Here is a 24,213-nt window from a genome sequence, read left to right as displayed (position 1 = left end):
GAGTTGGTTCTCTCTTTCCACTGTACGGGTGCCAGGGATCAAGCTCCAGTCCTCAGTATTGGCAGCAATCCCCTATACCCACTTAGCTGTTTTGCCACCCCTTGCTCCTGGCAGTTTCTTAAATGCTTAATAAGGATGTGGATTTTATGACATCCTCCCTCAGCCCATTCTCAGCTGTATGTTGGAACACTCATTTGAGTGCAGAAAGCCTTATTGTCAAGAATTTGTTAGAGAGGCAGCAGATGGCCAACACATAGAGCAAGAACCCAACCCCAGAAGAACGGGCTAAATGCCACCTGACTCCTAAATCCAGGAGGTGGAGACATTCTCACAGGAACACTTCCCTGTTGACCAGGTGAGACCAGGAAAGCTTTGTGGAGAAAGAAGGGTAGAATTAAATAAAATTTGGGGCAAAGATGTTTCCTCTGTCCTAACAGCATTTCAGAGTGTAACTTATCTTTCACTAGAAATGAATTAGGATTGTTAATTTTGAGACCTCTAGAGCCACACAAGGGTATTTCTCCAAAATGGTGCTTCAAACAGTCATGTTTGACAGCAATCTCAGCTCCCCTGACGAAAATATTGCCAAGCAGCCAACTGCAGTGACTTCATTATAAATTTTCCTATGCTGAGAAACACATAGAACCAACACGAGTGTGTGAAGACCTGCTAACTCTGATTTGAAGAGTATGTGGGGCACGATTCCTACGCTTCTCCCACTCTCAAACTCCCATTCTGCCCCGAACTTCTATGAGACTAGAGGGTTTTGTCTATTACTATTTTAGTCTCCAGTCCCTACAAAGCCATTCTTTATTCCGACCTATACACATTCATTACCGCTCCTAAACATAGTGGCAAATATCGATGAGAGCATTCAGAAACTGGAAGAGTCTCCCAGAAATAGACCTGTAAGTGCTAATGCAATTATCTTTTCGGGACAAAAATAAACAAATGTACATTCTGATGTTCTGCTTTGTACACTCTGCTGTATATAAATATCTCCCTTAGTCTAAACAGTTTTCTTCCTGGATCGAATTAGTTAGATCAACTAAATCTGAATGAGTTCTGTGGCGCAATGTATGACCTTGGTTCAGTTACTTGACCAAGTTCAGTTCCACCTCTTCATGTCTAAGCAGAGAAAAGAAAATTTGCTACCACTTAGCCTTGTCTTGGGGAGCAGTATGGTAATGTGTTTAATTGCTCAGCATAGAGGAAGTGATCACTAAGCATTATAAGATGTCATTATTTAAGATAAAATAAATGTCATTACAGTGGAAAGTAGCATGCTGTCCTTGAAGATGCCAGGAAATTGGTGTTGGGATTCTTAGATTCTACTTCAGGTTTGGGGCACTAAATAGACATCATGGCCTTGGATAAGCAACAGAATCTCTTTGAACCTCAGTTTATTCTTGTATGTAAAATGAAAATATTGGACTGAGGAGTTTCTAAGAGCCCTTCCAAGTTTAAATATTACCCCCAAACCATTCTGTAAATCCCTTATTGCAGGAAAGTCCACTTTTAAGGCAAGGAAAAAATGTGTTTATTGGATTTCATGAATTCAATAACTTAGGTGATAGAACAGGCAGACTTCTCAACTGTAATGCACATCTGTAATCTGTTGTTGGCATGTAGAACAGCAGAAGTTCTGCAAAAACCTGTGGGAAAAGATGTCACAGACCTGAGTATGTCATCAGTGAGCTCCACGAGACCCACTGAATCCACACCCTACCCTAGATGGTGTTTACCAGCCTCTACTCGGCACCCACATGGTGGTTCTTTGTCTAGAAAAATTATGACATTTGCACTGATCTTGCCTTCGGCTTTGTGCATACAAACCACTACCAAAGCTTTGATTTTAGTGGTGTGTGTGTGTGTGTGTGTGTGTGTGTGTGTGTGTGTGTGTGTACGCACACACATGCATACATACATGCATGCACATGCTCTGGAGTCTGGCAGCCTTCTCATTTCCTATAACTACAATCTGGAAAGGAACGACTGTGGCAAAGCGGCCCTTATCAACTTCCAGAGATATTGAAAGCACACGCTGTGCTAAAGGCAGTTCTCTCAGTCTATTGTGGGAAACTTTGGAACATGGCATAGAAGCTCACTAGAGACTTTGCTTTCTTGGGAGGAAAAAGAAAGAAATTAATCATAAAGCAATAGAGTAATCTTGATGAATGTGCTGTTCCTAGAGACAAAGAAGATAGCAAATTAGTCTTTATTTTGAGAGCTACAGGATAAAGTGTGTCAGGCACCCAGGAGACATTCAGTGTCCAAAGGTCAGGTTCTACCGGCAATGACAAGCAACTTCATTTTTTTTCATTGGCTGAACAAGCCATTCCATCAGCAGTAATACAGGAAGCCCAAAATACCTCAGCCCCCAGCAGAAGCCCAGCAAGCTGAAAAGTTCATGGATTCATCATCTAGGTTCACCTGCAAGGGATCTTGAGAAGTCCATCTACTGTCTGCCACAGAGCCTGTGAGGACATGTACTTCTGTAGGTGCTGAGTCCTTGGCTTTTCTTTACCTTTGAGAATTCAGAAACTAGCTCAAGATCTGCCTCTTCCTGTAGGGTGATGAGGTCTGGGAATAAAGATCCTCATTAACCAAACTCCTGGTAAATGAATTTTTAAGTCCCGAAGTCTAAGTTAGTAATTTATAAAGGAGGATAATCTTCCACTGATTTCTATACAGTAATTATTTCCAGATGTTGAGATTTTACCAACCAATTACATTTCTGTAATAATTTAGTAATGATTCATATTCTCTGAGTTTTTCCTATATGATAGCAACTCAGATATTCTTTTCTTTGCATTTGTATATGAGTATGTGGAGTACATATGCATGTTCATGTGTGTGGGCACACATGAGTATGTGTAAAAGAGTGTGTGTGTGTGTGTGTGTGTGTGTGTGTGTGTGTGTGTGTGCCAAAGGTTGATGTTGCATGTCTTTCTCAGTTGTTCTCCACTTTATATATTGAGTCAGGGTCTCTCACTTTGACCCAGAGCTCACTGAATTGGATGGTCTGTCTAGGAATCTTGTCCCAGGGCTGCCTAGTCTCTGCCTACAGAGCACTTGATTTGCAGGTGGGACACCACATCACCCTGGCATTTGTGCATGTGATGGAGATCTGAACTCAGATCTTCAACCTTACACAAGCAAGTGCTTGCCCACTGAACCATCTTCCAGCCTGCACATAATGTTTATATGACTTATTCCATTCAAATGCCACAATGCTCTTGTGATATGCTATGCAGTATTATTTTACCTCATTTGTAGGTGAGGAATTAAGCCTTAGACAGAAGCAATCTACATATGGTAAATGGCAAAGCCGTGACTCTAAATCCATAGAAGGCACTAATAATAATAGAAATCTAGTTCCTTCCTCAATTAACTAGGAAGAATATGGGAAGGAGTCCCACGAGTAGAAAACAGCCTCTTCTACTGCCTGTGACTCAGCTGAAGCTGTGACTCATGGAGCACTGAAGGTCACCCAGCGAGACAGAATCACTCTGAACTTTAGTATTAGAGCTAGTGAATGAGCACTGCAGCTTGGTTGCTGCCCCCAACTGACCCCTTCCTCACCAGTCCCCAAAGTCACACAGTCTTCAGTCCTTTACGCCTACCTCCCTCTCCCAGATGTGATCAAAGGTGGCAAGCAAGGGGCTTAAGTGTGCTGTCTGGAGAGGGTGGAGGAAAGAGATGGGTTCTAAGACACCAAAGAGTTTACCAAATACGTCATTTCCAGCATCCAAGAATTGAGCATCATCCTAGACCTGCCTCACAGCATTTGCATAATTTATGGGGGTAGGGATTCTAGTCTCTGTGATAGGGTTGAAGACTGACTTTCCTCCCATTCGATTCTGAGAAAACAAAGTTTCCTAAGTCAAATGCTGCTCTCCTCAGAAGGCACAAAATAAAATAGTTGCTTTATATCATGCTCTGAAGTTCCCATAGTGGGGGCAACTGGACTGATTAATCTATTTACATTTGGTTGGCAGAGGTGTTGTCGAAGTAAAGCCACCAATTTTCTGCTTGTAGGCATAATGAGAATTTCTAGTTGCTGCAATGAGTTACAGGATGGGAAGAATGAGGACCCAAAGGGATCTATCTCCTGATCACAGAGGTTTAGTCTCTTAATCTGGGTAAACCTTCAGTTCCCTAAACTGTGTTAATAACTTTCCTCGTCACTTAGGCAGAATACCCAACACAAACAACCTAAAGGAAGGAGGATTTCCTTCGCACCATAGAGTCGGGAATATCTCATCAAGGCCAGAAAACAGCTGGGCGTGGCTCCAGGGAAACAGGATTTGTTTTTGTTTTGGTTTGTTGAGTTGAGGTCTCACAATGTAGCCCTGTATGGACTGGAACTCAAACTCACAGAGATCTGCCTGCCTCTGCCTCCCAAGTGCTGGGATTAAAGACGTGTGCCACCATACCTAGCACAACGTGAATTTTTGACTCAGCTTGTTCATGTCTTGATAGAGCAAGAAGCAGAGAACCCTGGACAGAAGTGGGACTGGGCTATAACCCTCAAAGACCTGTCTTTGGTGACCCACCTCCACCCTCCATGACCCCGCCTCAGAGGTCCCACTGTCTCCCTAAACAGCACCACCAGCTCGAGAGCAGACGGTCAAACACATGAGCTTGTGGGGACATTCTACCTTTAGACTGTAACACAAGCATGACATTTTTGTCTCAGCTACTATGCCTCTCTTGGTTTACCTGCAGGTTTGTTTTATTCTCATACATCACTTACTCCCCAAATGAAAGAACAAGAATGGACTCCTCCATTCCCTGTCCTCCTGACAGTAGGGTAACATGATGCAGCCTTGGCCCTTTGCCAATCCTACTTGCTTCTTCCTGGAGGAGTGGGCTGTGTGACCTTCACTTGGCTTGATTACGTAACCATTGGTCAGCCAGCTCCCATCAAGCTCTTCTCTGACCTAGTTGCACCTCTCAACTTCAATGATTTCATAGGTTACAAGAGGTGTGGCTGGTAGGTTGTTATGGAACCCTTTGCTCTACTGACCCTTTTTCTCCCCGTAATGAAAAGTTTTATATATATATAAAACTTAAACCAGCAATTCAATAAGGAATTGGGTATATTTTAAGTGTAATGTTCTTTTTCACTCTGGGGAGTGCTTGAAAGCCTATACTTCCAATTCAGTTTGTTTCCTTGGGCTCTTTGTTATGTTTTGTATTTTTACACTTCCAGCCAAATATTCTAATTGAGTTCTCCAAAAGGAAAAATAAAAAACCTGGGAATTCCCCCATTTGTATATGTCACCACTAAAGGGCTATCTCCATTGTCATGCCTACATTTTACAGCCTACAAAAAAGTCAACAAAAACAATTGACAGTACATGCAGAGGAGAGCTGGAACTTGGCAGGTCTGAAGTCACATTTTAACAATAATAACTGCTGGGTATGGAGTATGCCTGTAATCCCAGCCCTCTCTAGGTTGAGAGGCAGTACAATCTCAAGTCCAATGCCTGCAAGTGCTACAAGAGGAGACCTTACCTAAAAACAGACAAACAAACCCAAAATACAAACATACATGCATACATACATGCATAGAAACAAATCAGCTAAGAGCTAGAGTCCAGGCTCAAGAGATGAGGACTCAAAAAGCCTGCACAAGGTTGCTAGGCAACCGAAAGTAAAGGCCCCAAGCAAGTAACTGAGGAACAGCATAAATCTCTTCTGAGATGAGATTGGGAAACAACCCCAGGTGTGATAGTATTGAGGAGTTGTTTGGGGGAATATATAGACATTTTTATTTCCCTAAGTCTCTGAACATAATCTGTAAATAAAAAACAATAACGCTTTTTGCCAGGTTTAATGGCACAGATGTGTAACGCCAGCAGTTCAGGAAGTTAAGATAAGATCACAAGTTCAAGGTCTGCCTAGGCTAAAAAAGTCAGTTCAATGCTACTCTGGATTACTTAGTGAGTCCTTGTCTCAAAACAACAAAATGAAGTAAAAACGAGGGCTAGGCACATAACTTAGTGGTAGAAATGCTTGCTTAGCATGCAGAAGACCCTAGGTTCAATCTCCAGTCCCTCTCCCAACACACAGCTTCTTCACAAGGACAGATTGTGTTTTATCAGGTAAAGGGCAAACAAATGATGTAGCACAGATTTTTATTTCTGTTCCTCTATTAAATATCATCTAAAAAGAAATGTGTTCATTGTGTAAACTCAGCTTCAAGATAGTCCCCTGACCACATCAATGTCCCCCCTTCTTCAACAATTTCTCCACTTCTCACCGATAATCATGTACCCTTTCCTCCTCTCAATATTCTTCCTGTATGTTCTAGAGCTTTCACTGTGTCTCAAGCTGACCTTTCAGTTCAAGTAATGGAAAATCATAGTTTACAAAGAAATAAAGTGGAGTTATTATCTTCTATTCTCTATGGCTAAATGTGAGACTAAGGTGGCTGAGGTGGGTCAAGAGGGACCCATTTTGGACTCATTTTAAATAGCTTTCATTCCCAACAGAGTTCACACCAAGCACGGATCACAGCTTTCTTAGTTCTAAGGGCCCCATGTAAATCCAAATAATATGTCACCTTTGGCCTAGTCAAAACATTAGCCAAGGGGGAGGAAAAAAAGAGAACAAAAGGAAGGTGGGAAATAAAAATTAAATATATATATATATATCAGTCTGATTCAGCTGTCACCACTGCCAGCATCTCTGATGCATGTAGCACTGCTCAGAGTAACTTGAGTCCTGGGAACCCTGAGGTCATCATCCATCCCTACTCTGGATGCCCTGACTTGTATTTTTAATGTGGTCACTGCCAAGATGTAGATGTAGGTCTGCAGCAAAGCATTTGGGGCTGGACCCCATCACTAATGGAGTTAGGGAGAAAAGGAATCCATTTCAAGGTTCTTAGTAGCTCACAGAGTCCCTGGGAGAGCTTGGAAACCAAGATGAAGCTCATGCAAGAAAAACGACCAACCCACTACAAAAAAACAAAAAGCAAAAAACCAAAAAACCTGCCTGTGTCCCCTGTCTTCATCACCAGCTTGCCTCATTTTACAATCGCCTGGGAGACTGAGGGACCGCTATGTGTGTTTTTAAGGTTGCCATCAAGGATTAAGTGAGGAGGTTTAGTGAACTGTGAATATGGCTGGTGGCACTATCCTATCGGCTGGGGACCTGGATGGCATAAAGGCCTAAAAGGGGAAGGGCATTCCTATTTATTTGCCTCCTGACTCACCATGACACAAACTGAAGTGCTTGGCCATGCCTTCCCCGGCCGGATGGACTGACCCCTCTGAAACTCTGAGGCAGAATAAACCCTTCCTTCAATAAGCTCTTTCTGTGAGTCCCTTTGAATCCATTCACGACACCACTGCAGTGTCCACCACTGGGCATCACCATGGGAGCCCGTCTCATCACTCTCGGTGTTGCTGGAAACTTCATCTTGACCTATCTGCTGCTGCTGCTGCTGCTGCTGCTGCTGCTGCTGCTGCTGCTGCTGCTGCTAGAGAGTCTCTGCTTTCCACAATTATGCATCTGTGGAGACCTCCTCAAACTCTGAAAGAGGCTTCAGATTCAGGGAAGTACATTATTATGCTAGCTTTATCATAACAAAATGGGCTTAACAACAAAAAATTATTTTCTCACAGTTCTGAAAGTTAGAAGTACAAGATCAAGATGCCAGAAGGTTTGGGTTTTCCTTGGAGTCTCTCTCTGTCTCTGTCTGTCTCTGTCTCTGTCTCTGTCTCTCTCCTCCCCCCTCCCCCCTCTCTCTTGTTCACTGTGTACTTATGTATCCCCCTAGGTTCACATAGGGACACCAGTTGGGTTGAATTAAGATCCACCCTAATGGCTTCATTTAAACCTAATATCTTCTAAGGATTTATCTTCAGTCACCTTCTAACGTACTAGGGGTTATTGACTTCAACACTGGATCTGAGGTTGGTGACGCAATTCAGCCTATAACAAGGACCAATATTTAGTTCCTTGTGATTGCTGCCCTGCCTTGGGCACTACCAGTTTGAAATGGCTCACTGCTTCATTCTCTCCACATCTGCCAAAGGCAAACGAAGCTACCCACTCTCCTACATCTTTTCCATTACCAGTTACATTTACCTAGAGTACTATGTGGCTGCATTTAACCAGATTAAAACACCTAGAATTCTTAAACATCTAGATGTGACAACTTTTTAGATGATCTTCTGGACTTCAAATTGATCCATCAAATGGCATTTCTTTCCTGCATAAGTGCCAACTCAAGACCCAAGAACCAGCTGACTATCATGTTCCTCAAGATAAGCTTTGGATGAAATGATCCAGAATGTGGTCCCACTGAACTGCCTTTGAGAAGTTCACAGTGTGTATGTGGCACTGTTGTTCTAGAAAGGCCAAGCTACGTATAGGTGCCATGTTTTAACGATCAGAAATGCATTTTTCAATACCCTTCTAGGTCACTGAGGAGTGTTAACCAAACAGTTCCTATTTGGCAAATTTCCTAAACCTTTTTTGTTAACTGGTATTATTTTTTTTTTCAATAGATGGCCATTGGTAGAAGTGGCCTCTCTTAACAATCTATTGAGATGGTTTTGTTTATGTGCATATATATATATATATATATATATATATATATATATATATATATATACACACATCCATATTCATTCTTTTCCTTAGATAAATAGAATATTCTCCCCTAGCCCTGCAGCTAAGGGATTGAAGAGAAGGGAGCCACTGGAGGATAGCAGACATCACAACTGGTTTGTCACACACGTTTTTTTCTGCGTTTGTGGGAGTGTTTTTTAGAGTGTCTTCTATTTGGAGTGGTTTTACAGAGCATAAATCTTCGAGGATCAGGTAGGTAATGCAAATGGACATTGTGATATCATAGGAAACTGTAGGATTAGATGACAAAGCCCATTCAAGGGCGATGTGAGGAGCCATCAGCAGGGACAGTCAGGGAGTACACGGGCATGTAACACTCAGAGACTGTCTGTGGGTGAATGAGCTGAAGACAGAGGCACAGCAGTGTGACGTTGAAGAAGGAAGTGGGCAAAAGTAGTCTTATGACTGGACCCAAATGGGTGAGTCAAACTGTGGAGAGCCAAAAACAGTAAACTCCAGATAAAAAAAAAAGCAAGAGAAAAAAGTGATAGGGAGAGAATATCCAATCACTTTATTCTAGGTTCTAGAGAAGGAGAGAAAGACTTCCCCAAGGGGCACAGATCGGAAGCCAGAGAGCAAATGGAGCAGGTTGCTGAGTGAAATGTATGGCAGGGAATAGAAGAACATTCCGATATAGCTGCTCATGTATATGGCTTTGTTTCTCTAAGGCAGAACAACCTACTATCAATGTTGTTTATACAGAATGGCCCCAGAAAGAGTCAATGAATATTTTGTATTTGATTGTTGCTAGGATTCTACCATGTCACCAAATAGCCAGCATACTTGGTAGACTAAACCAGAAAAGTGGAGTCAGTCCTCAAACTCGTCAGACTAGAATAGGCAATCATTTAAAGACACACCCAGATGTAGTATGTAATCTTGATATGCTGGACCTCCAGAAAAATCTCTGAAATATTATAGTGATGTCAGGTTAATACAACCTGAACTGTCTCAAACAATTGACTGTAAACTTTAGTGTGCAGAGAAGCTTAAATAGAGTATATGAATGAGATCATTGATAAACTGCAGGTAAGGCACACATGAAGTCTCATGCGTGAGTGTGTGTGTGTGTGTGTGTGTGTGTGTGTGTATGTGTGTGTGTGTGTGTGTGTGTGTAAGAGAAAAGATACATGTGTTCCACATGTGTGGTGATATCTGCTTAGGTACAAATAGTACAGGATGAAGGGAGAAAGTCAAATCATTTGCTGAGATAACAAAAAAAAAAAAAAAAAAAAAAGCCCTTAAGAGGACACTGCCATCTCCTGGAAGGATTTTGGATTGGGGCCGGGGTCTTGTTTGTTTTATTTTGTTTTGTTTTGTAGAGTAGAAATGGAACCCAGGATTTTGCATACGCTAGGCAAGTGATCTGCCTCTGGGATTCAACTTTAAGTAGTCCAGGTGGTTCAACTCCTAGGAACCTCCATTCAGATAAGGCTGGGACCTTGGCTGATGTGGCAGAAAAAAAATCAGGATGAGTCAGTGTGAAGAAAGTCAGGGTCCATTGAGTAAAGATGAGTTAGTACATACCCATGCAGGCTTCTTAGGAGAGACAGATGGTCATGCCTAATTGGCTTAAACAATAGCTCTATAGGGTTTTGGTTTTGGTTTTTAGTTACATTGGTCGAAGGATGCAATTATAACCAGGTTCAAAGACTTTAAAAAAAAAGCTTAAAAATTAGGCAAGCCGGGCGGTGGTGGCGCACGCCTTTAATCCCAGCACTCGGGAGGCAGAGCCAGGCGGATCTCTGTGAGTTCGAGGCCAGCCTGGACTACCAAGTGAGTTCCAGGAAAGGCGCAAAGCTACACAGAGAAACCCTGTCTCAAAAAACCAAAAAAAAAAAAAAAAAAAAAAAAAAAATTAGGCAAAATTTTAAAATTAAATAAAAAGTATTAGCTTGTTTATTTCTTCTATAAACATTTCCTTTTGTAGATGAAATCATGAGTTGGTTTATGAGGTACAGTTACATTATTAAGATTTATGGAGGATAGAGGAGTGCCGATAAGGTCGAAACTCAAAGGTCACATTTGTTTTGCTTTGGCATGGCTTATTCAATGTTTCCATACTCTTGTTTGTGATAAGGTCCAGAAAAAAAGTGTCGTGTCTGCAGGCAATCTTTTCAGGAGTCAGTTGTGTTGAAACTCAGCAAGAAACACAACCTAGATTCCAAAGGGGAGGGCCATCTCCTCAAGCCTCCTCCTTTTTTCCCTTTTTACATTTTAAATTGACTTTTGTGATTAACACTTTAATAGTGGACTTTATTAACATATTTTCAGATATACTATTGTACCTAGCTCATATTCACCCATTACCATCTCTAGCCATTCTACCCTCACCCACCAGTCCCCTTGGTTCCCCCAAATAGTCTCCTTTTGTGCCAAAGATTGATTCCACGTATCAGCAAAATGTGATATTTATTTCTCCTCTACTGTCTCAGTGAGACAGTTGCTGTGAGACCATTGCTGTGATGAAACACCATGACCAAAAGCAACCTGGGGAGAAAAGGGTTTATTTCACTCACAGTTTCACATCACCATCATCATCAAAATCAGCAAAGACAGGAACTCAAACAGGGCAGGAACCTGGAGGCAGGAGCTGATGCAGAGGCCATGGAAGAGTGCTGCTTACTGGCTTGCTTCCCCTGCTTTTTCTTATAAAACCCACAATAGTCTGGGACCCTCTACATCAAGCACTAACTAAGAAAATGCCCTACAGGCCTGCCTACAGCCTGATCTTATGGAGGCATTTTGTCAGTTGAGGCTCCTTCCTCTCTGATGACTCTAGTTCATGTCAAGTTGACATAAAACTAACTACCATTACACTCTCTGGTTCACCACCCTCTTTTATACCTCTTCTTCCCTTCTCATAGTTTTCCTACTTTCATGTCATATAGGTATATCTGTATACATACATAAATATTAAATATTAAATCTAGATAATCTTCTCTGTCTATCCTGCTCCACATACTCAATGTGTCAATAGACATCCCGGTAGCCTAAAGGGGCAGTTATCCTACCCCTTCCTGTGATTATTGAATAGAACTATACTAAACCTTTAGCATCCCTAAGAAGCCAGATATTTGTAGAATCATTGGATTGAGAGCAAATGAGCTATTTTGAGGACTTAATTTTGATGAACTTTAAGCATTTAGACATTGTTGATACTTACTCCCAAGATGGTAGGTGGTATTTGCAATGAGGTACAATTTTGAGGGTGCTGCACTTCAATAGATGTAGGAAATTTTTTTCAGGGCTTTTCAATGCACCAGTGGTATGTGCTAGTACATATATGTGTAAAAGTGGAAAGGAAACAAAGGTGGCCAATCAGTGTGACTATAGGTCAGAGCGGGAAAATTGTAAGTAAGCAAAAATCTGGAGAGTGGTAGGAGGTGTGGAGATGCTAAGGCTTCTTGACTAGGATACATATCCACCTTGAGATGACCACAGACGAGTCTCCTCCTCTCCCACCCTCCCTCAACCTTTCCTGGGGATGAAGAAATCAAACTATAAGAAGGTGGTGGTGTGGCTTTGGGGAGCCCATGAGCTTAAGGCACTTTTCTCCATTTCCTGGACCTTCATTTTGTCACTGGGAGAACTTTCTAGGGAACCATATTTGGCCCTGGAAAACTCAAAGGAGCCAGAATGGATCCCAGAGGGGAGGAAGCAGAAACTGACAGCTTTGGATTTACTTGAAGCTTCTGGAACAATAACAAATAGGACTGGCTTTCTTTACAGATGGCCCAATCCAGTTCTCTAGAGAGAAAGCTATGCGGCCATTCTGGGTGGAAGAACCGGCTTGGAAAGGGAGCTTGCGCCTTTGGCTTAAGTGTAGCGTGTCTCCTGTGAATAGAGACAGTCAGACTGCACACAAACAACCATCCCCGCTGGGCCTTAATTGGCCAAGAATTCTGATTTTTCTCAATTACTCCATAGGTCATGTTAGAACAAACAGGATTGGGCCCAAGTAGACAGAGTTTTCCCATCATTTTATTTCATTGTTTTTAAGACTGAATCCATGTTTCCCAGGCTATCCTTGAACTCATGATTTCCATACTTCAGTCGTCCTGAGTAACCGATATTATAGGTGTGTAACAGCATGCTTGGCTTTTTATTTTATGCTATTCTCTACTTCCTTTTTATTGTTTTGAAAGAGGGGTTCTCATTATATTGTCCAAAGTGGTTTTGAACTCAAAATCATCCTTTCTGGGCCTCTCTAGAGGGCATTATAGCTGTGTGACAGTGAACCTGGATTATCAGTTCTTTTTTCTTTACTGGGAATTGAACCCATGGCCTTGCATACGCTAAGCAAACAATCTATCACTGAGCTAAATCCCAGTCTTTCAATTCAATTTTTCGTTCCTTCCTTCCTTTTCTTTTTTTTCTTTAAAAAAAGTCTCAAGAATCCCAGGCTATTCTTGAACTAGTTATGTAATGGAAATGACCGTAAACTTCTAATCCTCCTGCCACCACCTCCCAGGTGCACCATGCCAACTTTATGTAGTTTTGATGACCAAACCCAGGGTGTCTTGTATGTTAGGCAAACACTCTACCAAGTGTGTTACATCCCCAGCTTCAGCTCATTTTTTCATCGTTTCATTCTTGTGTCCTTTCTTCAGTGGTAGAATAGAAGTTGCATACGCCATTAATTGCATAAACACCATTAATTGCACAACACAAAAATCAGCACTGCAGAGAAGATGGGACACGTTGCTGAAGCACTCTTGCTGGGGCCAGTTTAGTTAATATAACACATTGGCCCAGTGACTTTTTATCCGTTTTCCCATCATTCAGTTCGTGCTGGGCTGAGGATGTAGCTCAGCGGTAGAGCACTTGTTTGGGGCTTGTGAGACCCTAGGTTCTATCCTCAGTGCCATAAAACTGGTCATGATTTGGCTTCACCTTTAAGCCAACCTGAAACTAGCTCTGTAGCCCAGGCTGGCCTCGAACTCACAGAGATCCGCCTGCCTCTGCCTCCCGAGTGCTGGGAGTAAAGGTGGGTACTACTTCCTGGCTTAAGCTATTCTTTTTTTAAAAATCATTTTGTTTATATCTGTTTAGTTAGTTAGTGTGTGTGTGTGTGTGTGTGTGTGTGTGTGTGTGTGTGTGTGTGTGTTTTGCGTGTGTGTTCCAGGGACTGAACTCAGGTCATCCGGCTTGGCAGCAAGCGCTTTTGCCCCTTCAGCCATCTCCTCAGCTCCCTTTAAGCTCCTCTTGATAAACCACTCAATGAAAATAAAAATGTTTAAATTTTTTAAAAAATGAAGAAGATAAAAAAAGTTCATCAAAAACGTTAGTCACGGGATGAGAAGATAACAACAAATCTAGCTTTCTTTCGCGGCAATGATAGTGATAAAACGGGGGAAGGTGATCTGCTCGAGTCAGCCACAGTACAAGACTGTTGTATTTACAAAGAAATTAGACAGATAATTGGAAAATGCTTTAACCCTTAGCTGGGGGGCTACTGACTACTGGAGGAGGAAGAATCACTTTTTTTTGGAGGTGTGGCCTCTGGTAGGTTTCCCATGCCTCCGTGGATGGCCCCACATCTACACACACACAGGCAGCCCTAATTGCACTCAGTGGATTAGAGAGGAAAAAAAAAGAGGTAAGGTTTGATGTTGGAAAGGAAACATATCAGGGGAGGCCCGGGAGGAGTTGGAGGAGGGATAGGGTGTCGGGATGGATAGGGTCAAAACACAGTGGACTCATCTATGGTTTTACTGAAGAGTAAAAGAAATGCTTAAAACAAAACCCATGATAAATGCAGAAGTGGGATAGCTGGAAAAGAAGAAAGAAAAATGCTTAAAAATAAGTCGTTAAATATGAGTAAACCTTTCCAGTGGTTTTTTTTGTTGTTATTTTGTTTTGTTTTAAAAAAAAACCACTCAATTTATAGCCAATGTTTCAGAACGTATTAGTCATGTTAATCCATTCACACCTGCCTCATTGCCATACATGTAAGTGTTTGCCGCTGGGGTGCAGACCTGGTTCCATAAAGAGTTGTTCGAATTTGCATTGACTTAGTCTTTATAGTGCTGTGGTTTGAATTACGGACCTGACTCGTGCTAGTAACCAGCTGGTTACTTCTTTTTCTTTTGATCTTTCTGTGGTAATTTGAATGGAAGCCAGGGCCTTGTGTATGCGAGGCAAGTGCTCCGCCTGAGCTGCATCGCCAACCCTTTTTAATGGTGTTTATTTACTTACTTACTTATTTACTTATTTTTGAAACAAGATCTCACAGCATTGTCAAGGTTGGCCTTGAACTCACTCTGAAACCACACAGGCTTTGAACTTGCAACACTTCTGCCCCAGCCTCCAAAGCAGCTGGGCTTACAGGCCTGCACAACTAAGTCCAGCTTTTAGGTTTTGAGACAGGGTCTACATTCCCTAGGTTGGTGATGAACTTGTGATCCCCCTGCCTCAGCTTCCCATATAGCTGTGACTGTAGCCCAAGTACCACCGGGCTCATCCCGGCCAGTTAATTACTTTTCTAGAATAGAATACACTTTGGTAGATATAGAGACAACAGGAAACCTTTGTTTAATGAACAAACAATTTTCACAGAGACTGTCTATATCACATTGAGATTACAACATAGATGAGCTGAAACTATTTTGTGCAGATTTAGAAGAAGGGAACCCCTAAAAGAAACCAGGCATATAGAGGTAGTTGAATAGCATTGGTGGGGAGGGAGCGGCATCTTAATTTCCCTTCAGCTCAAAAAGTAAAATGGCTGCTTAACAAACAAATGGAAAGCAAACACATATACACACTGGCCACTGTTTAAGTGGCTTGCTTGATATTTTAATCCTGGCGTTACAGAGAACTGCATACAATAATGAGACTCATTTATCTGACATCAGCCAGTGGTGCCACGCTGAACTATTTGCTCTTCTTTTTATCTCACCAGTTGTCCTCGTCAGCTGAACAATAGATGAATGCCAGTGGACTTTTAAGATAATGCACAAGGTACAGTGTTGCTTTGTAAACTTCTGTTAATCACATTTGTGGCTGCAAAAGGTTTTTAAATGCTACAAAGTCATGAAGCCAAAGCTTTATAGTGACACCAGGAACAGTGGTTCCAGGCACTGCTCTCTGGAGGTTAACTTAACATGTTTGGAAACACCCACTTCTAGGTGAAAAGTTCTTCATTTCACCCGTGGATGTGTAAACCCCAGAGTATTAAGTAGTTAAGCAGTGGAGTGGGTGGGATCTGCCATTCTAAAAGGAATTGGATGTATACACTGTGCATGGTTCCTTTCCCTTCCTGCTCTCTGTATATTAGAAATGCCAGAAAGCAAAGCCCTGTTTGCTTTTAAGAGCTGTTTTCCATCCAGAATCAAAACCTCGTTCTTTAGGCCCAGGGAAGAACTTACAGCCTGCCTGTTTCTACCTGGATGAGTAGAAATGGACACACAGTCAACACGCTGGGAACCCAAGGAATGAATCTAGGGCTAAAATGCTGGAAATGGAGTTGGCACAGGGCATGCAGGCCCCAGTGGGTTGCAGTCCATCAACAGGACACAACCTGTTGGCAGTAAGAGACCTCTGGGTTCGGTGGCCCAGCCATGGGAGTTCTGAGGCTTCTGTGGCTAATCACAGGGGATTATCTGAACCCAAGCCAGCTCCACAGGCAGAAATGGCAGCACCACACATGCCAGAACTCAACTCTGCTACTGAGGCAGTACTGAACTTGAAGCAGTTGGCCTCCAGAAAGGCAAGCTATTGGAATAGTTCTCTGCTCCTCAAAGTGAGGAGCAAACACCCCTTTTTTCAAATTATGTGCTGAAAAGTAGTTTCTTCATTTTTCACTTTCTACATTTTGCTGGTTTTTAGCTAGCAGCAGTAGTACGGTACAAAGCAGAAAGGCATAAGGTCTGCTTGCTACCTAGTGTATGTGTGTGTGCACGCACGCACACACACACACATAGACACACACACAGAGAGAAAATAATCTACAAGGAAAGGACTGGGTCAGCTATGAAGTCACGGTAGAAAGAAAGACTAACCCAAGAAAGTGGCACTGTCTACAAGGGGGAATCTTGTCCTTCTGGCTGAGACTTAGCTTTCATCTCTATACTCATCGTTACTGTGCTTAGAAGCAGAACCAATCAATCTGCTAAAAAATGGTCAAGTTCAACTGATTGTCCCATTCATGTACATCCCGAAGAAAGTTAAAGCCTACTTTCCCACTTCCTGCGATCATTGAAACAAAAGCTGGCTGGAGAACAACCCCAACACGGATTCAGGCGGCTCCAAGGAACACACTATTTAGGCCAGCCAAGATTTCCATGGGGTCAGATTGGGTACCCTCTTATCAATGAGATTTTATTAAGAAGCCGGACTTCCTCTTTCCCTTAGATTAACGGGAGATGTTTTGGGCAGCTTCACCTGGAACTTCTCGTTTTGAGTTCTTAGGGTGTTTTGTGATTTGACTGCCATGTCTGTTGAATAAAACATGTATAACAAACTGTTCAAAATGTTGAAAGATCTGCTACATGATAGGTAAAGAACCAAGCCTGGCCACTCATTGGATGAAAATATTACATAGGCATATTCTTTAAAATTGCTGAGCCTCTGTTTCCTTATCCATATGTGGGGTTAACAATGCTGTCTAAAAGGTTATTTCATTTGTTCAGGCAAATGATATCACTCAGTTTAGTACCTGGTACATGGTATGTTCTCAACACATCATTGTAGAGCCTGTTATTTGGGGCAGCATAAAGAAATACCATTAGCTATGTGCAAAACTCATAGATGGCGAGATCTAATTATTCTGGTATAGTTGAAATTTTCAACACATTTTGAAGAATAGGGAGGGATGGTTTGGTTATGCTCATGGAAGCTAAAACTTAAGGCTTTTATTCTATCAAGAATTCTAGATGCCCCCCAAATACAGCATTACTTTTTAGCCCTTATTAAAATGGAAATTATTTTCTTGGCCTAGGAATCAGTCTCTACCTCTAACATTCATTTGTTCTCCCGTCCTTTCATTTTCTTATATTTTTACAGTACTGGGCTAGAACCCAGTGACCCATGCATGGAAGGCAAACAATAGCAACCGAGCTGTATCCCCAGCCCTACTTTCCTAGTTTTAACCACAAAAGGAGTTACTTGCAAACCATCAAGTTGTGATCCAAGAATCAGTGGTTTGGATTTTCCCAACCAAGCTTAAAGTGGCTACAAATGAGTATTGAAAGTAAAGGCAGCTCTTCATGTAACTGTAGGCCATTGATAATATTCTACAACATGGCTGATAATAGTTACAGTTTATATCTCCCATCATCAAGGTACTGTGCTAAGTAATTTCTGACAGGTCCCATTTAACATTCCCAGGAAGCCTATATGCTATTAATATCACCACTATTCCATCTTTTAATAAAAATCTAGAATGCTATCCAAATTTGCATACCATCCTTGCTAATCTTCTCGGTGTCATTCCAATTTTAGTATATGTGCTGCTGAAGTGAGCACCACTACCATTTCATACATGAAGAACCTGGAGCTCAACACAAGTTAAATTAATGCCAAAGTAACACATGTAACAAGTGGAGAAGCTTTTGACCCTTTTCTCTGTTGTGTTTGCACTATAGAATAGGAAACAATCATACTAGAACTTCATCATGATCATAGTTGGGTGTCAGGTGGGAGAGGAAAGCATCTTCATTTCCTGCTCTCTGAGCCCTCTAGACTTAACTCAGATAGTACTCCATCCTATATTTCCATTCCATACACTTGCATTCTTCACCTGCCCAGATTATTCCAAACTTCAAAGCTGGTAATGCTCTGACAGCACAGCCTACATAAGCAAGTGCAGATGATCATTCACTTTCTGCTTACATGAGTCTCTTTTACAGCATCTGGAGATCACCTCTGTCTAACACAAACCCCCCACCTCTTTCACGTTTCTTGTGGTTACAGAAGAACCCAGACTAAACTTTTAATTTCTCTCTCTCTCTCTCTCTCTCTCTCTCTCTCTCTCTCTCTCTCTCTCTCTCTCACACACACACACACACACACACACACACACACACACACACACACACAGAGTGTAGGGGCTACATGTGACTAACACACCATAGCTGTCCAAAACCACCTGGGAATAGTTTGAGTAAGAAACAAATGTGACCATTGACTTTTCCCGGCTCTAATTTTCCTCTGCCATTATAACACTCCCACGATCTATTTTTCAGCTTTCTCTGACGCCAAAGGCCCCAGACTAGCGCTAAGCAGCCGCTGCTGCCCCTTCTCTTTCCTTTCTCCCCCTGCACTGGAATCTTTGGCCCATTGTTACCAGGAGGGAAGGCAGTGTTGACATGAAATCATGGATGCAGTCTCTGGTTCTTTTATAGAGATTTAAGGGGATTCTAACCTTTCTGATTTCTTTACACTCTTAAGAAGGAATAGTCCCTCGAGTATTTCAGCAGATGCTGGTACAGGCCTTGATGCCATTCTCTCTGAAAAACCAGATAACTATTAATCTTATCCTTCACTGCACTGGAGAGAAATTAATACACTTCTAACTAGATTGCCCGAAACAAATACCTCTAATAGATTGTAATAAAAGACACTTCTAATTCATCTCTCCATTCCTAAAGAATTTTTTCAGCCTTATTCTGTATTACACACAGAAAATGGATTATTTCACTTTACTCTTGCACACACCACAACTTATGCCAAATCAATTAAGTAGTTTCTATCACTTAATTCAAACTGAAAGAGTGGAATCTGTGAAGACAAATTACCTTAGAAGCCTTCCAAAATTCCTTGAAACTTAGTCCACTAGGATAGACACGAACTATATAAAAATGGCCCAAGAATTGGGATCAATTCAGAAAAAAAGTAAAGAACATTGCACATGTTTAGTACTGTTATTTCCCCTACATACATAGTCAACCACATCAATAAATAAAGCAATGGACTTTTCAGTAATGTACACTTAAATAGTTACAAACGTACATGTAGAAAAAGGATACAGTAGTGCAAAAAATAAATTATTAAAACAGAAAGAAGTATGAACATTATTTTACACAATGCTCTATAAAACCTGAACCATTTGAAACGAGACCTCAAGTCAGTGAAAGAATGCAGTGATGTTAGCATCTCTGCTTCACATTTCAACCACACAGTCACTCAGCTATGAAAGACAGGTCACATTCGACTTTCAGAAAAATTGGTGCTAAACAACTTTTTCTGGGCTCTTCCACACCTCTGGCTGTTTGTGTCAAAAAGCATCTGAAGACAGAAAGTCAAACAGGTGACATTCTTTTGGTCTTCCTACTCAATTTCTGTGTGGTCAAAAAGCAGAGTAACATCTCTCTAGGATACTCTCTTCTGTTAAGGTGTTATTGCAGTTAGATATATTTACAAGAAATCACCCCAGGGCAGTAGAGAGGGTGGAAATGCCTCTTCCGCAATCTGCTCCCACTAATTTTGGTTTCTGGATATAAAGGCCAGGATTCGCCGAATACCGTTGAGTCTATCCTTTAAGGACCTCATTGCTAGGAAGGGGAGCTGAGCTCTGCTTTCCAGGGGAAGAACCGCTAATGTCCACCAGCACCAGGCTGGACCATTTGGATTAACCTGCAACGGAGAAACACAGTTCATCAATCCTATTCCCATGCAGTCCATGTACAGATGTTCACATGCATAAAGTAAACACCCCATGTGGAACCGCTTCTGTGTGTGGCAGAGACTGCTGAGAGTCTCCATTACTTTTTCTCTTCTTTTGTTTCAGCTGAACATACAGCCACATGGTGGTAGGGGTAGGGGACATTATTATTTCCCAGTTTCCCTTGCAGCTAGGTGAGGCCATAGACAAAATGTTGGCTAAAAAGATAAAAAGAGAAGTGATATGTGTAAGTTCTGGGAAAAGAGTATGCAACCTCTGCCTTCCTTTTTCCCCCATTTCTTTTCTTTTGTAGTTTTTATTGTTTTATGTGTATGGTGTTTTTGTCTGCATGTATGTCTGTGTGCCACAGAGGCCAGAAGTGAGTATCTAATTCCCTTGAACTGGTGGTTGTGAGTCACAACGTGGGTGCTGAGAATTGAACCGGGGTCCTCTGGAAGAGCAGCCAGTGCTCTTAACCTCTGAGCCATCTCTCCCGCCTCTCCTCCTTTCTCTAACAAGATTGAAGTCATGGTGATACTCAGTCTTCTTCAGTCAAGAAAAAAAGAACTCTCTAAAGATGGCAGAGCTCTGTGATGGAAGAGCCTGGGTTCCTGGATGATCTCTTGGAAGAGAAATGCCTTAGTCCTCCAGGACTGGGGTCTTCTCTCTGTTGAGTCGCAATCATCTTTACTACTTGTTAAACCAAGCAAACCAACATCTTAACACATACACTGTGCTCCCTAGGCAGTGTGCTTTTACAAGCTGGAGTATTCACTCTTTTGTCTCTTCTACTTCTAAGGCTCTGGTCAGGTCCTTTGGACTGATCCATTTCAAATCCAGGCCTTTAATCCTACGGCTCTTTGGGCTTGGCATGCCTTTTTAACACCCACCATTTTCTTGACTTTGGTGGAAGGCTGTAGTCTAAATATACCATGTCACAAACAGAGCCATAGTTATCATCTCCCCTGAAACCAAGAGCTATGATTTCCAGTTTCAAAGAACAGCAACCAAACATTCCAATTAGAAAACACATTCCTGTTAACCCTCGGGTTTTCTTTTTGACACTTCTCATCCCTTACCAATCCTTCACTGAAATTCTCTTTGTCATTAGCTTCCTGAGCACACATTTTAGACATTTATTACTAATCCTCAAATGAGTTTTCTTCCCACAACTTTCAAAAGGAGTCAGCTTTCCACTTATAGAGAAGCCCATGCTGGTCTGAGGTTATTTGACTCCAAACTGCTTTGTGTGTTTCTCCCTGAATGTTCCTGAACGACGCTTGGTTTTTCTGTGTCTCTGGCTTCATTTGGACACCCCTGCCCCGTCTCTCCTGTCTCTCTCTAATCTGTCTCTGTCTGCTCTCTGTCTGTCTGTCTCTTCTCTTCTCTTCTCTTCTCTTCTCTTCTCTTCTCTTCTCTTCTCTTCTCTTCTCTTCTCTTCTCTTCTCTGTCTCTCTGTCTCTGTCTCTGTCTCTGTCTCTCTCTCTCTCTCTCTCTCTCTCTCTCTCTCTGTGTGTGTGTGTGTGTGTGTGTGTGTGTGTGTGTGTGTGTATACCTCACTATGGTGTGCAAAGTATTTTCTCTTACAATCACTTCTGGATACCAGGTTGCTATTCTTTCTTTCCTCAGATACTTAAACTGATGATGTTAATACTGTGGCTGTTTCTAAGAAACCTCCCACCAAGTTATGACCCTCTTATTCGTGGAACTACTACTTGGGGCTGCCGAATTAGACACAGCAAACTGCATGAGTTTTTGCTGCTGCTGCCACGACCAAGGCAACATGATAACAAAACTAATAAGAACGGAAATGATTCGGGCTTGCTATGTCATTAAAGCCTTATGAATCACACTGAGGCATCTGTGTTTTCTCCTGTGGAAGATGTGGTTAGCACTGTTGATCCCTGTCTTTTTGCCTGACTGGAAGAGAACGTTCCCCAGCAGGTGAAGGGGAACATTAAGCTTGAACATGACCTTGTTCTGAGTTATGCTGTCTTCTTGAATCACCATAGCCAAGAGCTGGGTCACCAGGAAGCACTTGCTGGCCTTGCCTTCTTTAGAACATGTGAGTGGTGCCTTTGTGTGGAGGGAGAAGAGCCACTCTGTGGGCTGGAGGAAGCAAGACACTTCAGCCCATTTGGAAACCGACAGGTGTTTTGAAACCTCAGAATGGAGGAGGAGGAGGAGCTTCAGACTCCTAATGATCCTGTCTGATTTTAGAGAAAAATTGAGAGGGGGAAGCGATTTACCCAAGGTCACACTGCCAGAAAGGCAGGCAACACCGTCTTTAGGCAGAAAGGTCAGAATATGTATATATATAATATATATATTATATATATATTCAGATTTTTCTATTGTGATAGAATCAGGAAGCATAAACTAAAAAAGAAATCAAAGAAGTTCCAGGAGTGATTCTGCGGGACAGCCAGCTTAGAATATGGGGAAAGGTAGCATTAAGAGAATAGAGCTGCACGGCCTTCTGTTCTCCAAACTGGAATTCCCCACGAACACTGCCTGATTGAAATAAGGCAGGCAAAGTGTGGTGAAAGTAAACTCTCCCCACTTGCCTAGTGGACTCTGGATCTGCAGCCTGAGCTCACAGAGACCTGTTCCTCAAGGGAAGAGCAATCCAGTAGAACCTAATGAACCATGTCCTGGGGGCCAGTTTTCTCAGGACCTGCTCAAGCTAGGAACCATGGTGAGGGTCTAGACTTGCAGGGCTATGCATCTGGGCTGGACATGAAGGTTTCTGCAGCTGGACTCTTGTCATGTAGGGGATCCTACCTCCCAGCTCCTGCAGGACTGGAGAAGGGGACATGAAGCTGGCCAGAAGTAGCAGCCTTAGTTACCGTGTCTCTTACTCCCTGGCCTGTGCATGTGTCCTGTCACCCTAGCATTACCACGGTGCAGGTCTGGGCTCCCCCTGGAGGTTCTTCGGTTGCTGTTGTTGCTGTCTTCCTCGTACCTCACTTATTTCTCAGTATTTGTCTTAGTTCCAAGTCCCTACTACTTACTACAGTTAACCCAATTCTGACTTGGGATCCTTTTGGTCTTACCCATGCCGCTCACTATCTAGCTACACAATCCTGTATTGGATCTGTCCTCTTCTCTGCACTGACTTGTTGGATGACAGCCACACACCCACCTAATCACAAAGCCTGGACACTCCCACCTGCTGGGGCCAACTATTCTACACGGATATTCTTGCATACCTGGGGATCTTGATCTTTCTCTGGCATTGGACCGAAATGATTTAGTATCCGATTCTTCAGAGATGTTTTGAGCGAATGAAACCATGAGGATGCTTGCTCATACACACAGTTATGTAAGCCCATGAGTTCAGCACAATCTTCTCCCTGAACCTGAAAATGTCAAAATGAAAGTGAAGCAGTCTCTACCTTCTCCATCCACCTCAGAGTTGTTTTTGACACCTGACCTTCTTTTGAGAATCTGACCTGCCTTTCCTTCATCCATCTGGCTTTCTCCGGTGTAAGATTGGAATACCCAGCAGCCAGGTGCTGGGTGGAGTACAAATACGGCAGAGAGAGCAGGAAGACAAAAGGTTTAACTGAGAAAAATGCCTGAAACAGCAAGCAGAGAGACAGCCAGAAGCCTGAGCTAGCTCAGGTGAAGGCATATGAGTTAAGTACATTGCTCTGGCTTATGCCTCTTCTCTTTTTATCTTTACATCTTTTTCTTTCCTACTCACTGGGAAGGGAGGTATGAATATATCTGTGCCTCAGTGTATCTTCAAGGTCAAATTGTTTTATCCATTAATCATGTATTAATCTACTACATAAATAATATAAATGAGCGTGGGATTACTGACCTCTTCATCTCCCCATTAGCTCAGAAAACCAACGATTAATTGGACATGTGACTTTTTTTTTTTTACTTTTTGGGATGGTGAATGACTCTGATTTAGGAATAGTGTTCTGGGGCAAGTTGCACAT

At 42.2% G+C, this 24,213-nt stretch overlaps 1 protein-coding gene and 1 pseudogene across 2 annotated transcripts in view; both read right to left on the bottom strand.

Moving 5' to 3' along the window:
- Positions 1 to 18,029: 18,029 nt before the first annotated feature.
- Positions 18,030 to 18,123, bottom strand: LOC131900270 (U6 spliceosomal RNA; annotated as a pseudogene).
- Positions 18,124 to 19,284: 1,161 nt separating this feature from the next.
- Positions 19,285 to 24,213, bottom strand: part of Lonrf3 (LON peptidase N-terminal domain and ring finger 3) — a 34,897-nt gene continuing 29,968 nt past the window's right edge. For both annotated transcript variants that reach the window (XM_059250669.1, XM_059250668.1), the window contains 2 exons: positions 23,473 to 23,622; positions 19,285 to 20,232 (listed from right to left, as the gene is read on the bottom strand). In XM_059250669.1, the coding sequence (XP_059106652.1) occupies positions 20,077 to 20,232; positions 23,473 to 23,622 (306 nt within the window). In that variant the 3' untranslated portion in view covers positions 19,285 to 20,076. The remainder of the gene's footprint in view (positions 20,233 to 23,472; positions 23,623 to 24,213) is intronic.

The sequence above is a fragment of the Peromyscus eremicus genome, chromosome X, assembly GCF_949786415.1.
Source record: "Peromyscus eremicus chromosome X, PerEre_H2_v1, whole genome shotgun sequence".
NCBI classification, from domain to species: Eukaryota; Metazoa; Chordata; class Mammalia; order Rodentia; family Cricetidae; genus Peromyscus; species Peromyscus eremicus.
This window is presented reverse-complemented; position numbering and strand designations above follow the sequence as displayed.